Raw genomic sequence first — 16,057 nt, forward strand, 5'->3', positions numbered from 1 at the left:
GGGAAACTTAGTCAGCATGGAAAAGTTGGACTGAAGAGTCTCTTTCCATGTTGTATGACTCTGTGACAGTTAACTGAAAGCTTTGTTTAAGTTTTAAACCAGACATCAGTGTTACCAATCGGAGTCCACTTGTCAACCAATCAGCACTCCCCTCTCGTACAGCTTTGATGTTGGTTCTTCCTTTAAATTGGTATTTTTGCTAATTGTCCTGAGTGCAATATGAAAAACTTTCGACAGAATGACATTTTCAGCAATAGTGAAGTTCTGTCCTACCAAATAACTAATACCAAATAGTGTTTCTTTTATATTAAAAATGATCTGAATATTCAGGTTTATTTCATTTCAGTCTATGCAGGTGGTTTTATTTTAAACTATCTCCATATGTTTGTATTTGGAGGAACACGGAATATTGACCATCTCAGATTTGTTCCTGGGCTACATTTTAAAAACCTTTGTTCACAGGATGTGGGCATCCATGGGTAAGGTAATATTTATTGCCACTTCCCTGTTCCCTTGAAGCTGCTGGTGAGATACCTTCTTGATTGATAGATTCTTGTTGTCTAGAGGAATTAAGGGCTACGGGGAGAACGCTGGTAAGTGGAGCTGAAATGCGCATCAGCCATGATTGAATGGCGGAGTGGACTCGATGGGCCGAATGGCCTTACTTCCACTCCTATGTCTTATGTCTTATGGTCTTGATCATCTTCATTCCTTGGAAGTGTAGTGGATTTAATAATACTGCTGTTGGGAAGTTCTAGATTTTTGTCCAGCTGTATAGATCCAAGTCAGGTTGGTAAGTGGCTTCAAAGGAAACTTTCAGGTGATGGTGCTTCCGTGAATCGGTTGCCTTTCTCTGAGATGGTGGCAGTCATGGGTTTTGACTGCATTGCATCTTCTAAATGGTACAGACTACTAGTGAGGTTTTGGTGATGGAGGGATGCCAGTCAAATGGGTTACTTTGTCCTGGATAGTGTGGACTTTGAGTATTATTGGAGTTGGGTACATCCAGGCAAGTGGATTGTATTCGATCACACTGCTGACATACGCCTTAACGAAGGTTGACAGTTTTTTGGGATGTAAATACTCACCTCCTGCCTATCCAGAGTTCCTAACTTCTGACCTGCTGTTGTAGTCAGTATATATGGCTAGTCCAGTTTAGTTTCTGGTCAGTGATAACCCCTAGCATGCTAATGGTGGGAAATTCAGCAGTAATGATGCCTTCGAACATCATGGAGAAAAGATTATATTCTGTCTTGTTGGGGATGGTCATTTTCTGATTCTTGTGTGGTACTTTTATTTCTTACTTACCAAACTAAACCTGGATGGTTAAATATGGTTGGATCTAGGACAATGTCATGAAGGATTTGTGCAGTGATGTCTCAGCACTGAGATGAGTAATCTTCAACAATTATAATGTTTTTTCGTTCTGCTTAGTTTGACTTTACTTTGTATAAACTAAGGCAATAATTGACAGATTTGTATTTGTCCTGCCTCTTACTTAGAGTCATAGAGATGTACAGCATGGTCCAAACTGTCCATGCTGACTAGATATCCCAACCTAATCTAGTCCCACCTGCCAGCATCCAGCCCATATCCCTCCAATCCCTTCCTATTCATATATCCATCCGAATGCCCCTTTTGAATGTTGCAGTTGTACCAGCCTCCACTTCCTCTGGCAGTTCATTCCATACATGTACCATTTTGCCAGATAGATTTATTCTTTTATTCATTCATGGGATATGGGCATCATTGGCAGTATTTATTACCCATCCTTAATTGACCCTATACTGATGGCTTGCTAGCTCATTTCAGAGAGTAGTTGAGAGTTGACCACATTTGTGGGTGTGAAGTCGTGTGTGGGGTTACCCAGGTGATAATTGACCATGTTATCAAGTGGCATCTGCTCACTGATGCTCAGTTTGGGCTCTGTGAGGGCAATGTAGCTTGTGACCTCAAAGCAAACTTGGTCCAAACATGGAGAAAAGAGCTGAACTCAAGTTGAGATGAGAGACATTGTCCTTTTGATATTAAGTCAACATTCAATTAAGTGCAACAAGGAGTCCTGAAAGACATTAGCGTTTAAAAAGAAATTGGTTCACTAATCAATGGTTTTATGATTACGTCCAGTTCCAGATTTATTAATTGAATTTAAATTCCATCTGCTAACGTTGTAGAATTTGAACCAGGGTATTAGCCTGTGCCTCTGGAATACTTGTCCACTGACAACCATTACAACACCATTATTCCCATGTTAGTATTGTAGCTGTTCTGGAACAGCTCGGTTTGGGGCACAGTGAATTCTGGAGTACAAGCCTTCAGTACTATTTTCAGAATATTGTCAGGGTCTCTGGTGTATCCACTACCTACAGCTGATTCTTGAAATCACCATGGGATAAGTTATTCATTGGACATACAATCATTTTACTAAAATATCTAAATATGTATGACATTGTTTTGAGTTTGAGACAGAAGTTACATTTCAGATGGTGGTTAAAAGCTAAGTCTTGCTCATGTGACTACCTCTCGATAAGGAGCTTTTGAGATTTGGGTAGTACATTAAGTACTGAAACAATATAATGTGACTGCTAGAACTTGAAATAAAAAGAATGCCAGAAGTACTTCCAGGCCAGGCAACATCTGAGCAGAGGGAAACCAAATTAGTTGCCCAAGTATTCCAATTTGCGAGAACCCTCGGATTCCATTTAGATTGCTGATGTGCTTTCGAACCCTAAGGAAGTTCCCATGGGAATGAATCTGCAGTCTTGTATAGGAAATTTAAACTACTGATTTTCAGTTTTACCCTCCCCGGATTGTTTTGTAATTGGTCAAAACCATGCTGTGAGTTTGTATACTCGCCCTGTTTTGTCATAGAGTATTGGCATCGCTGGCCAGGCCAGCCTTCATTGCCCATCTCCAATTGAGTGTCAATCACATTGCTGAGGGTCTAGAGTTGGCCAGACTAAGAATTTCAGGTTTCCTTCCCTTTAAGCACGTTAGTGAACTACGTGGGTTTTTACAACAATCAACATGGTAGTAAATTTGTTAGCTTTTAAAATTCCAGATGTAGAGTCAGTGGAGGTTGAGCATTTTCATGGGGGATAGCATTTGATGAGAAAGGGGATAAAGGATTGTCAACATGGTCAGCAGTGAGGTTTGTATGAACTTTAATACATAAAAAATCATCATAGATACTTTTTGAGGAAAACAAATTACTAAGATGAAACAGAACTGAACATAGCAGAACTATGGGATATTTAAATTCTTATCAGGGCATGGCAACTGCTGCTTTAGATATGCTTTGACTTTCTTCACTGATATTGACTGTAATTCAGAAGTTGTTTTTGGGTGCTTTCAGCATTTCTGAAGAAATGGGGATTGGAAATCTCAGCCAGAAAGTAAATTGTAGTGCAAAAGTATGAGTGGAATGGCAATTCTAACCCCGGAAGATTTTAAGCTATTGTTTCAGGTCAGTGACTTTACATCAGAACTGGTCATCTTGAAAGATGTCTCTCAGAAGTAACCTGCTGACTACTACCAGATTGCTTTTTCATTATTACAATAGCTAAGTAGCCTGCAAATATTTAACACTTCCAAACCGATTCAGTTTGGAACATTTAACTTGAAGTACTTACGTGTCTGAAACTTGTGATTAACTTTGAAAGATGGCATTTAGATCTACGAGGATATTAGTATTTGACCTGGTCGGTGCAAGAGTCCATATGTATGTTTTGTGACATTGTGGTCAAACTCTACTTGGTAATGGAACACATTGTTCACTTTGAACTCCATGCTGCTATTCAGAAATTGTGTAAGATATTAATGGCTCATGATAGCAATTCTTACGCTCTCTAAATATCTTTAAAGAATTGTTGCAGCATTTAGTAATTATTCTTTTGAGAATTAGAAATGATATGAAGTATTTTCAATAACTAGTAGATCTTGTAGTTTTGAACTTCGACTGAAATTGCATAATGTTTTTTTTTGTCCCTCCATGAACCATTTCATGAAACTATTCTCCCTGCACAAATTATGATGGAGGTTGAACCGTTGATTTACAGGCCAAAAATTGTGTTTATTTGTAATAATGTTGCAATAATGGTAGTGGAATGATGAACAAATGGGGTTGCAATTAGTGTACAACTTTCACTTACAACTTTTCAAATATAGAAGTGGTTAGTGTCTGCAGCAAGACCCAAATACTCTCTTCAAGCCTGGACTGACAAGTACCAAATGCACGGCACAAGTACAAGAAATCGAGATTAATGAGAGAATCTAATCATCTCCCCATTAAAATTCAACACATTTACCGTTGCTATAAATAGCATGGATCCAGCAATACTTCGGATGTTTCATCTCATTGCCATTCAACAGCATTACCATCATTGAATCTGTCCCATCCACATACTGGTATCCTATTGCCCAGTTACTTAGCTGTATTAGCCATATTATATACTGTATAATATGTCAGAGATGGAAAATTCTTTGGCGTGAGTAACTTTCATGCTAGCTTCCAGAGCCCGTCCATGGGTCAGGAATGTGGTGAGGCATCACTGTTTGTGTGCAGCTCCATTCAGGACAAAGAGTAATCTGATCTGCATTCCATGCATCACCTCAAATATTTCATGTTTTCACTAATGTAAGATGACAAATAAGAGCTATGTTATCTCTTTCTTTATTAGTGAGCTTTGAGAAGACTTGTAGCTCAGGTTGAGGTTCTGGATAGAAGTTTACTTGCTGAGCTGGAAGGCTCATTTTCAGATGTTTCATCACCATATTAGGTAACATCGTCAGTAAGCCTCCAGTGAAGCACTGGTGATATAGCCTGCTTTCTATTTGTGTGTTTAGGTTTCCTTGGGTTGGTGATGTCATTTCTGGTTCTTTTTCTCAGGGCGTGGTAAATGGAATCCAAGTCAGTGTGTTTTTTGATAGAGTTCTGGTTGGAGTGCCATGCTTCTAGGAATTCTCTCACTTGTCTCTGTTTGGCTTGTCCTAGGATGGACGTGTTGTCCCAGTTAAAGTGGTGTCCTTCTTCATCTGTGTGTAAAGATACGTGAGAGTGGGTCATATCTTTTTGTGGCTAGTTGATGTTCATGTATCCTAGTGGCTAGTTTTCTGTCTGTTTGTCCAATATAGTGTTTGTACAACCAGACGCGCGAGAATTCCTAGAAGCATGGCACTCCAACTGGAACTCTATCAACAAACACATTGACTTGGATCCTATTAACCACCCGCCTGAGAAAAAGAACAGGAAATGACATCACCACAGGAAATGCCATCACCAACCCAAGGAAACCTAAACACACACAAAAAGCGGGCCATACCACCAATGCTTCACTGATAACGTTAGCTAGTATGGTGACAGAACGTCTCAAAACAAAACCTTCCAGCTCAGCAAGCAAACTTACCATCTCTTTATGGTAAGGATCTTAAATTCTATTTAACTATTAAAACAGAACACATTGTTGATTGATTAAATGCTGAGGACTGGATTGGCATTGGTAAGAATTGTTTTAGGAGATGATATCACTTACCCAACTTTTTGTTTTGTAATTTGTTTGCTTCAGGTTTCCGGGCATTTAATTTCTAGCTAATTTACTAACATTTATATAAAATTTTACACAGTGAATAGATTTTTTAAAAATCTATGTAACCTTTAATAAAGGTACTGATTATCCACAACATATTTAGTAATATTGCAATATCATATTTATACTGTGTATAGATTTTGTGTGATTTATTGTCACCGGTTCCTGAGAGTATCAAAGAAGGATTGCAGCACATTAGGAATGAAGATTTGCCAGTTCACACTCTCACCACTGTAGGCTGCTTTCGAAAGACATCTAACGCCTCAGAATTTATAAATAATGAGGTAAGTGATAGCAATATGTTCTCATTTTTCTTTTTTTTATTGTTATGCTCTAATTTAGTGTCAGTTTAAGCAACTGTGCAAACAGTATTTACAGTATATAAATACAGGACTCATTAGTTCTTATTTAGTGAACTGCAACTAAAGTATTGCATTATTTTGTGTATAAAACCACAAACATGCTGTTAAACATATGATTTGAATGTTATGAATTTTGATGCCATTAGCATGACTCAGTTGGCACAGAGCAAAGTTATTGAAGTAAACAATATGAAGCAGTCGAATGACTAACTTAATATTTCATCGAATCCCTTTAGTGTGGAAACAGGCCATTTGGCCCAACAATTCCACACTGACCTTCTGAAGAGTAACCCACCCAGACCTATTCCCCTTCCCTATTACACTATATTTCCCATAACTAATACATCTAGCCTACACACCCCTCAGCCCTATGGGCAATTTAGCATGGTCAATTCATCTAACCTGCACACCTTTGGACTAAGGGAGAAAACCGGAGCACCCGGAGGAAACCCATGCAGACACTGGGAGAATGTGCAAACTCCACACAGTCGCCTGAGGCTGGAATTGAACTCTGGTCACTGACGCTGAGAGGCAGCAGTGTCACCATATTTGCATTCAAGTTTGTTGCCTAAGATTACTAGACACTAAATTACATTCGGCCACTTTCTTAATATTTTTACTTCATTTAAACAAATTAATTTTAATATCTCAACTTTTTAAATATTGAGGATCTATTATTGTTTCATGTGCATCAGTACTACACCAATGTCACTCATATACAGACTATATGTGATTGAAATGGGAACTGGTTATCGATGCAGTAGAAATTATAATATATTGTTTTGGTGACTAAATTGATGTGAAAGCATACATTGAAAAATAGAACATAAGTTCCACAGCTGTAAAAATACCAGGCATCTTTGCTGGAAAGAAGTGACAAAATGTGATTTGTCATGTCCTGAGTTTATACACCTCTTAATGCATTTAGAAAGACCTCAAAAAACACAACATCTTGTATCATGAGACAAATAAAAAAAAATGACATGAATAATTGTTTTTAACAAGTCACGTAAGGTTAATTTTTAAAATGCGTTCTTATTTCATTATTGAATGTACTAATCTATTGGTTATGCCAATGGATTAACTCTGAGGTTGAGTTCACGTTCTGCCAGAACATGCAAATTAACTTATAATTGTTTAGCACAGAAAATTACCAGGAAAGCTAATATATTATTTTTTTAAAAATTCTTCATAGAAGGGAATCTGCCACCATGACTGTCTGGGCTACAGTTGATTCTAAATTATGATTTACTTTGAAGGCCTTGAGGCAACTCATTACGGATAATTACTGACTAACCAATATCATTGTAGTAATACTCACATCCCAAACAGAAACTATTAAAGAGCTATGGTAAAATCTAATGGTACCCAAGTATTTTTATGCTGTTGGGTGAATTAGATAGCTATAAAGCTAATTCCTCTTACATTGTTGTTTGTGAGTTACATTCAGTATTATGAGTAATTACTGTATGCTGCCAGTGAGATAGTGAAAACTGATCGGGGCAATGTCCGATTGAAAGAAATTGAAGTTTTGTCACATTTTTACTGATGTCAGTTGCTTTAAGTGATGTTGAATGTTTTAGCATTTTTGTACTAATAAATTTTTGTTGTGAATCAGCAGATATCAAGCATCCCAAAAAACTCGGAGGGAGAATTAGCATATCTGAGTTGGACTCGATCTGTTCAGTTATTGCGTAGGGTAGAGAAACTTGTTGGTTTAAAAAGGATTTCTTCAGTCCCTCTCCTTTCATGCAAAGAAAAGGCAGTTCTACTGAAAAGAAAGTTGCCTTTTAGCGATCAAGAAATAAAGGAAACTGGCGATGCAAAGATTAAACACCAAAAGCGGGGTCAGTTATTGTTTCAATCTTGTAATGCAAGTTCATATCACCACTTTAAGATAATTTGGTAACTCTAAGCTTAACTTTCAATTATTTAAGGAAACAAGTAAAGCTAATTTATACACCATTAATACCTCCACCATTTCTTTTGAAGTGAAAACTTGAATGTTTATAAAAGAGAATGGTTTGCAAAGCTTTTTTAAATTCACTTTGTTGTCAAAGTAGTCCTCTTCGGTAGTCAAATTATCTATTCCTGTGACTGAATTGAGAATATTTAGTTGTGAATGATCATTTTATTTTTAACTTTTCTTATTTGAAATGTGCTTTTATTCAGATACTGAACAACTGTTCCATGCACTACATTTTGAGAGAACGTTAACTAAGGATGTAGTAGATGCAGTAGATTTTGAGTGTTCTCTTTGTATGAGGTAGGAAAACATTTATTTGAAATGACAAATATATATCAGAAATAACCTTTTAGACTGCAGCACCTCGGAGATCTATCTTGCCGCAATAATTCTAAATTTCAAGTCCAGCATCAGTACTAAAAAGGGAGGTAACTTTATTAAGTAAATAGCAGACTAAAACATTTATTTTAAAAATAATGTTTTTTTCTGTGGGCTGACTTGACTAGACAGTTTTTCTGAATTGCAATTTTAAGAGGGCTTGTACTACATAGTTTAAAATTTTCAGATTTTGCCCAATCTTTTCTTTTTTAAAGATGCCCTTGCTCTTGCATTTTGTTTCTTTGCCTGCTAATCTTTATCAAACTTCCTCCTAGCCCCCCAAATCTACTTTATCACTTTTTATATTACTATTGGGACAAGATTGGGTTGGGATATCTGGTCGGCATGGGTGGGTTGGACCGAAGGGTCTCTTTCCATGCTGTACATCTCTGTGACTCTAATATTAAAGCTGTTTATTCATTGCATGCTTTTCCTTTAAATTATAGCTTTTTTTTTGTACTCTATTCATCTCTGCTTTGAAGATCCTTATAGCTACTTGGTCAACCCATTGACTAATTATTTTACTATGTTAATTTGGACCAATTCCTTTCTTGTCTCACTGAACTTTTTCAGTCCAGTTCTATTTTGCAGTCCAGAGCTTTGTTTTTGATAAAGACTTCTTTGGTGTACTGGTATTTTTGCTGGACTAGCAATCCACTGGTCGAAGTCATACCCTGCACAAAGGATAATGATTGTGGTTTTTGGAGGTCATTCATCTCAGTTCCAAGACATCTTTCCTCTCCTACTATTAGCACTCACTTTGCCATTTGCTTTGGGCACCATGACTTTATGTTCGACCTCATTCTCCTCCTATTTTGTCATCTGCTTAAAGAACATACTTCAGTTCTGAAGAAAAATAATTGCTCTTGACATATTAAGTGTTTCTTTCGAAAGATGCTGCTAGATTGACTGAGCTTCTCCGGTATTTATTTCACATCTCTCAAAGAATTCTTCAGGATAATGTCATAGAGTCAACTGTCTTAAACTCTTTCAGCCATGATCTTCCTTTCATTATAAAAGCAGCACTCTTGATTTGCACCACAAATATATCCAGCAGTGTATACCATCTGCAAATGCACTGCAGCAATTCACCATGGTTGCTTAAACAGTGCCTTCTGAATCCGTGGCATCTACCATATTAGAATATCAAGGATGGTAGACACAAGGGAACGTCACCGCCTTCACGTTCCACTCCAGGCCACTCACTTTGAAATATATCACCCTTCAGTGGTCACTAGGTCAAAATCCTGTAACTTTCTCCTTAACAAGATATATTTACACAAATGGACTGCAGCAGGTCAAGAAGCCAGCTCATTGCCACCTTGAGGACAACCCGGGGTGGACGATAATTACTGGCCCAAGCATCAAAGTCTACATCTCTCTTTAATGAATATAAATAAATAAATAAAACTAAAAACTTCTGTGATTATTCTCTAAACCTCATGTCAATTATTTGTCTCAATTGTCTCTCTTTCACAGAGCTACAAGGGTTTGTTTTGTTGGGCGGCACGATGGCACAGTGGTTAGCACTGCTGCCTCACAACGCCAAAGGCCCGGGTTCAATTCCCGCCTCAGGTGACTGACTGTGGAGTTTGCACATTCTCCCCCTGGGAGTCTGCGTGGGTTTCCTCCACAGTCCAAAAATGTGCAGGTTAGGTGAATTGTCCATGCTAATTTGCCCGTAGTGTTAGTGAAGGGGTAAATGTAAGGGAATGGGTCGGTGTGGACTTGTTGGGCCGAAGGGCCTGTTTCCACGCTGTAAGTAACCTAATCTAATAATCTAGTTGAACGAGGAAGGAATTCTAGATGATACCATTAGGCATTTTGACTTTAACCACTAGGAAGGCAGTGGTGTAGGGGTACTATTGCTGGTCTGTTAATTTAGAGACCTGGTTAATGTTCTGGGGACCTGGGTTCAAATTTTGTCCAGGTATATGGTGAAATTCTAATTCAATTTAATAAAAAAAGTTTGGAATTAAGAGTCTGATGACCATGAATCCATTGTAATTGGAATAACCTATCTGGTTAACTAATATCCTTTTGGGAAAGAAACCGCCAACCTTGCATTGTCTGGCCTCCATGTAACTTCAGATCCTCAGCAATGTGGTTGACTTTTAACTGCCCTGTAGGCAGTTAGGTACGGGCAATAAATGCTGGCCTAGCCAGCAACACCCTCATCATGAATTTAAAAGAAAACACATACTACTGAAATTGGTAAAGTTAAAATTATCCATTATTGTTGACCTGCTGTGCATCTTTGATTATTTTGAAGATCTCTACCTCCGTTTCACTTTTAGGTGTGTAGTTTTCACAATAATACCATTTCCTTTATTCCATTCCATTGCCATTGAAATCATCTTAATGCACCCCAACACATCCTTGCATTCTGTGGCTACGATGTAATTCTTTCATTTTTTTTTAGCCCTCCAGATTTTAGCCGTATTAATTCATTCTTAGTAAATATTACGTTTTGATTTGAAAGCTTTTCATGTTTTCAAGTATACCACTCAATCTTGACTGCAATTGTTTTTAAATATATTTTGTTCTCTTTAATCTTTTTCATATTTTTTATTTCTTAAAGCCTTTCTTTCCTTTCTTCCTGATTAGCTTATTCTGTTCATTTGAGACATTAAGATTTTGTAACCTTTTTATATATTGATATTTCAGTAAGTACCTGTAGTTTTCAATATGTTTACTTCCATAATTTGGGGGCAACTGCAATATTGTGATTTTCTGAATTCGGGACTTTTTTTTTCAGATTGTTCTTGGAGCCCATCACGACACCTTGTGGACACACCTTCTGTAAATGTTGTTTGGAACGGAGTTTGGACCACAGTCCACTATGCCCACTTTGTAAAGACAGCCTAAAAGTAGTAAGTTGTAGACCATACTGATTGTCTTATTGTTTTATAATGGTCACTATCTGACATTTACACACAAGTTCCATTAAAAAATACTTGTGCACGCAATTGTGACATGAAATGCAGGCTTCTTTATTAAGTTTCACCAATTTACATCCCCTTGATGATCTGGTATTTATTTTAAACCTTTCATGACAGTAGAAAGCTGATCTTTTTAAGCTTTATCTAATGGTCAATGAAAGTTGTTTTTGTTTTCTCCATTAGATAATTTGGAATGTCAAACTCTGAATGCAGTAGTTTGATTTGGTCAGGCCTATATTGTCATGATGTCAGCAAAACTGGCATTAATGTTATTAAAACCTTTATTATGCTCAGATTCTCGTGTAAGATGGAATCTAGCACTTCAAGATCAGGACTAGCTGTCAATATACCTTCATCACAAATAGAGAAGTAAGAGCATGCCAGTGAATAAGATCTTGGCAGATCTACCCCAGGTCTCCACTCTTTTATGCCTCCTCTTCAGAGTACTCAACTCCTCTATTTCAAAGATTTATCTACGTCCTCTTTAAATACTTTCAGTAATCTATCTTCCATAACACTCAATTGAAAATGCCAGACATTCAATATTACCTGGAAAAAAATTCTTTGCATCACAATTTAAAGTATGTGCCCCTTGTTTTGTAATTTCATCAGTATGTGTTTTGTTTTTGATCTCAATACCTCAATAAGATTGGTATTTTTGCATTGTGGACTTGTAAACCATTGAGCTGACTTGAATCTACTCAGTCATTTCACATGGGATCTGTTTATAGGAGGCATTTCGTGACATTCTGTTTTAGCCCGTTAAGAGCTAGTTGTTGACCATATCATAAGTAGACAAGTTTGCTTTCTGTAGTTCGATCTCAGTGATACTAAACGGCAATGAACATTTAATAAAAATATAAGTCAAGATTGCCTACAAGAAGCTCTGGCAAATTGGTAATCTAGTTTAGCATCACAGTAGTACAACTCCAGAGCTTGATAAGAATTGTGCTACTGTGTTCCGTGTACTAGATTCTTTCTGTAAGGTGATATTGGACTTCATGGGAAATCCTGTTGGCTCAGCATTGGGAATTTGTAGGATAACAGGTGTTCTGCTTAATCAGCTAAACTAATATTCCTGGGAATTATGGAGAATTTTGAATGACAGTTGGTGGGTTCCTCTACTTGCTGCGCGAGGTTCCATCCACGCAATGGAAGAAAGAAATCAACAAGACTTTGTCTCACACGTCATAATTAATGAGACTCACATTTTCTCCGTGTTTTTTCAGATAATTGAATTGAAGTTCACCCAATTGTAAATGTCTCCAGGCATTAATCTACGCCTCTGGATTACTAGATTAGTAACATTACCACAATTGCTACCAGTATTGTAACTACAGTATGAAATGTATTTTTCAAGTGGCACATAATGAAATTTCTCTTTTATACAGTGCAAAATCTATTTGATTACTTAGCTATCCTCTCCTCTGCATCTCTTTCTCTCTCTTCACTCCTCTCTTCACTCCCCTCAACCCCATAAAAAGCTCTCAGAAGGTACTTGTAATGTAGCCATGGACCAATTTAAATCGAGTACCCCTTTGGTTGTTGACATCTTTACCTTGATGATGGGAATGCTTTACATAAGAAACCAAGTATTTTTAAAAAGTATTTTTCTCTTCAGTATCTTGAAAATAGGAAATATGCTGTCACCTATTTGTTGGAAGAAATAATTGCAAGGTATCTTTCTGAAGAACTGTGTGAAAGGCAAAGGATTCATAATGAAGAAACTGCAGAACTTTCAAAGTAAGTTATTAATCAAAAATGTAAAAACTGACAATCCTATTGAGCATGGATTGACCTAAGCATAGCAGGGGATCATTATTACCGAATATATTGTGAACTGCAGTATATATTTGTAAAATCGATTAAGACTAAAATTTGTCGAGAAGTCAGTGGATTATTGCTATTGTCATTATCATAGGAGATTTTTAAATATCCAAAAATCAGGATGATGTGATGAGATGTTCTTGGTCAATTTTTTAAAAAAAGACGCTTTCGACACATTTGTAATGAAGCAAAACAAATATAGGTGTGGAATTATTGAGAAATGGTGGCCTAAGAGTTCACAGTAAGAATAGGCCATTTAACTTCATGCTTGTTGTACCATTACAAAGAACATTGCTGATTTATCTGAACTTTTGTTTTATGCAGTATTACCGTAGCCTTTAATTTCCTTAGTATCCAAAAAGTAAGTATATTTAATTTGGTACTTGATCATTAACAGATTATCCACCATTCTCTTGGGTAAAGAATGCCAAATATATAATACAGCATAGAATAGGCCCTTCGGCCCTCGGTGATGTATAACAATTTGAATAATCTCCTCTATTGGTACTAAATTATCAACTATTTTTAACTGTCCCCTGCATCCTAGATTCCATAACTGTGGAAGTATTTTCTCAACATCTACTCTCTAAATAATCATCTTTAAAACAAAAAATTCAGTATGATCATCTCCATTCTTCTGAAGTTAGTGAGCTGTAGGCTTAGTCGGTACCTATTCTGTCTCCCCACTTGCCCAACTTGTATATATACAGGTTGTTCTCCAATAGCGCTTGTTTCATCAACGTGGTTTGGCTTTAATGCGATTGGTGAATTGGGGAATATTTTGATAACGCAAACTCCTGTTGGCTATGATGCGATTCCATCCCCGGCTCAAGGTGTCGTGCTGTGCGGAGGAGTGGATTCCACATCAATATCATCTTCTCAGTCTGCTCCCCCTTTTTGTGATGAAGGGCTTCGTAAAAGGTGCAGTATTGCACTTAGTAATTTTAGGTCCTGTTTTTGACAAATCTTCCATGAAGAATATGGAAGAACAAAGTTGCAAGAATGTCGACAGGGAGCACCCATGAGAATAAAATTGCGGTTGGTCACCGTAAAAGACAGGCTCTAACATTTGAACAGAAGCTAAATGTTATAAAATGTTTTGAGTGTAATGAAAGAGCATGTAATATTGTTCATGCAACAGGAATGAAGAAATCTATGCTATGCACCATTAGAGAAAACGTGGAAAGGATTAAAACAAGCTGCATTGCTGGAACAAGTCTGAGTGCTAGCAACTTGAGATAACCAGCAAAGGAACTTGAGATGGAGCGGCTTCTAAGTATGTGGGTAGAAGATCAATCCAAAAAACAATCTGGGACTACCTTTCTCACTGTAAAACAGAAAGCCTTATCAATTTATGAGGACGTAAGGGCAAAAACTGAAAATCCTGCAGATGTGCTGACTTCAGCGCTAGTAGTGGCTGGTTTGCTGATTTAAAAACACTATGCTTTTCATAACACAGTTAAGCTGCCAGTATAAACGAAGAATTGCGTTGTCATTTCCTTTGGTGGTGAAAAAATTGATTGAGGAAGAAGGCTACACCTTAGATCTTCAATTTGGACAAGACAGGTTTGTATCAGAAGTGAATGCCATCCAGAACCTACATTGCCAAGAATGAAGCACATGCTCCAAGCTATAACGTCGCAAAGGATCAAATGACTGTTGGGTGCTAATGCTAGTGGAGACCTAGAGCTTAAGCCTGCAGTGGTGTATCACTGTGCTAAGCTGTGAGCCTTGAAAAGTTACCTTAAGGCCACTCTGGGTGTCTACTTCAGACCAAGCAAAAGAGATTGGATGACAGGGCAACTTTTTTCTAAACTTATTGTTGATATTTTCGAGGATGTTTTTCAAAATTATTGCAGGAGAAAACATTTGGATTTTAAGATTCTTCTCATTCTGGACAATGCATCAAGTCATCCTCCCACCAAACGTGAGCTTTCTGAAAACATCAAAGTCTATTTCTACCTCTGAACACAACCTCTTTCATTCAATCCATGAACCAGGGTGCAATAGCAGCTTTTAAAGCTTATTATTTAAGGGGGACATTCAAGAAGCTGATTGCAGCTACTGAGGGGGGATAATGAGGTAAGTGTTCTTCAATTTTGGAAGAGCTTTAACATTAAGAATGCTAATGATATCATTGTGGAGGCCTGCAGTTATGTCAGTAAGGACTGCTTGCATGCAGTTTTGTGGAAGCTTCTCCTAGATTTTCTTCATGATTTTAAAGGCGCTGAACAATCAGAGGAGCAATCAAAGAACATTGTGATGCTCTTGCAAAGCAAATTGGATTTGAAGAAGTGGAGACTAAGGATGTCAAGGAGTTCCATTGTGAAGACCTCTCCACAGCTGACTTTTAACAACCTGTTGCTGCAGGGGAAATTGAGGCTCGAGATGAAGACGATGAGGCCCAGAATGCAGTAACACAAGAACTTTCCACTTCTCTTATGTCTTCTATTCTGAGAGAAGTTGAGAAGTAGTTACAGCTCTTGGATGACAATGACTAGAATGCAGCAGGATAACAGTTTGTGGCATAAAGTCTTATCTGGCACTCTGTAAACAGCTTCTTGAAACAAGAAAGATGGTAAAGCACCAAAACCGAGAAGCCTTTTTTAAGCCAACCTCCAAGGAACAATGAAACACAGCAGTCCACTTCTGGACAAAATACTTTATTTTGTCATAAGCCTGCACTCAACTGCACCTGAAAGTAATGATGATGCCGATGATGACCTTCAGCCCTGTCTTAAACAGTATTGTAACTCAGCAAACTCAGAAACCCTTTAGTGTTATATTTTAATGAAATAATACAATAAATGTATGACTAACATTTATCTAGACTGTGCTATTGTTTGTTTTAGGCTAACTAGTATTTTTGTTTTGATCTTTACTGATATTTTTGGTGGTTCGCTCCTAAACCTGTTTTTCCCATAGGCCCCATAATTTCTATTGTACAATTTTCTATAACATGAGGTTGCATGAGAACACAACTACTACGTTACAGCA

The 16,057-nt window shown here is 37.4% G+C and overlaps 1 protein-coding gene across 1 annotated transcript in view; it reads left to right on the forward strand.

The window, feature by feature from the left end:
- lonrf1l (LON peptidase N-terminal domain and ring finger 1, like) overlaps positions 1-16,057 on the forward strand; it is a 45,551-nt gene that overhangs the window by 9,277 nt on the left and 20,217 nt on the right. Inside the window, exons 4-8 of the mRNA XM_043690339.1 lie at positions 5,723-5,869; positions 7,566-7,794; positions 8,120-8,213; positions 11,050-11,164; positions 12,855-12,976. Coding sequence (XP_043546274.1) covers positions 5,723-5,869; positions 7,566-7,794; positions 8,120-8,213; positions 11,050-11,164; positions 12,855-12,976 — 707 coding nt within the window. The remainder of the gene's footprint in view (positions 1-5,722; positions 5,870-7,565; positions 7,795-8,119; positions 8,214-11,049; positions 11,165-12,854; positions 12,977-16,057) is intronic.

The sequence above is a fragment of the Chiloscyllium plagiosum genome, chromosome 1 (genome assembly GCF_004010195.1).
Source record: "Chiloscyllium plagiosum isolate BGI_BamShark_2017 chromosome 1, ASM401019v2, whole genome shotgun sequence".
Lineage (NCBI taxonomy): Eukaryota > Metazoa > Chordata > Chondrichthyes > Orectolobiformes > Hemiscylliidae > Chiloscyllium > Chiloscyllium plagiosum.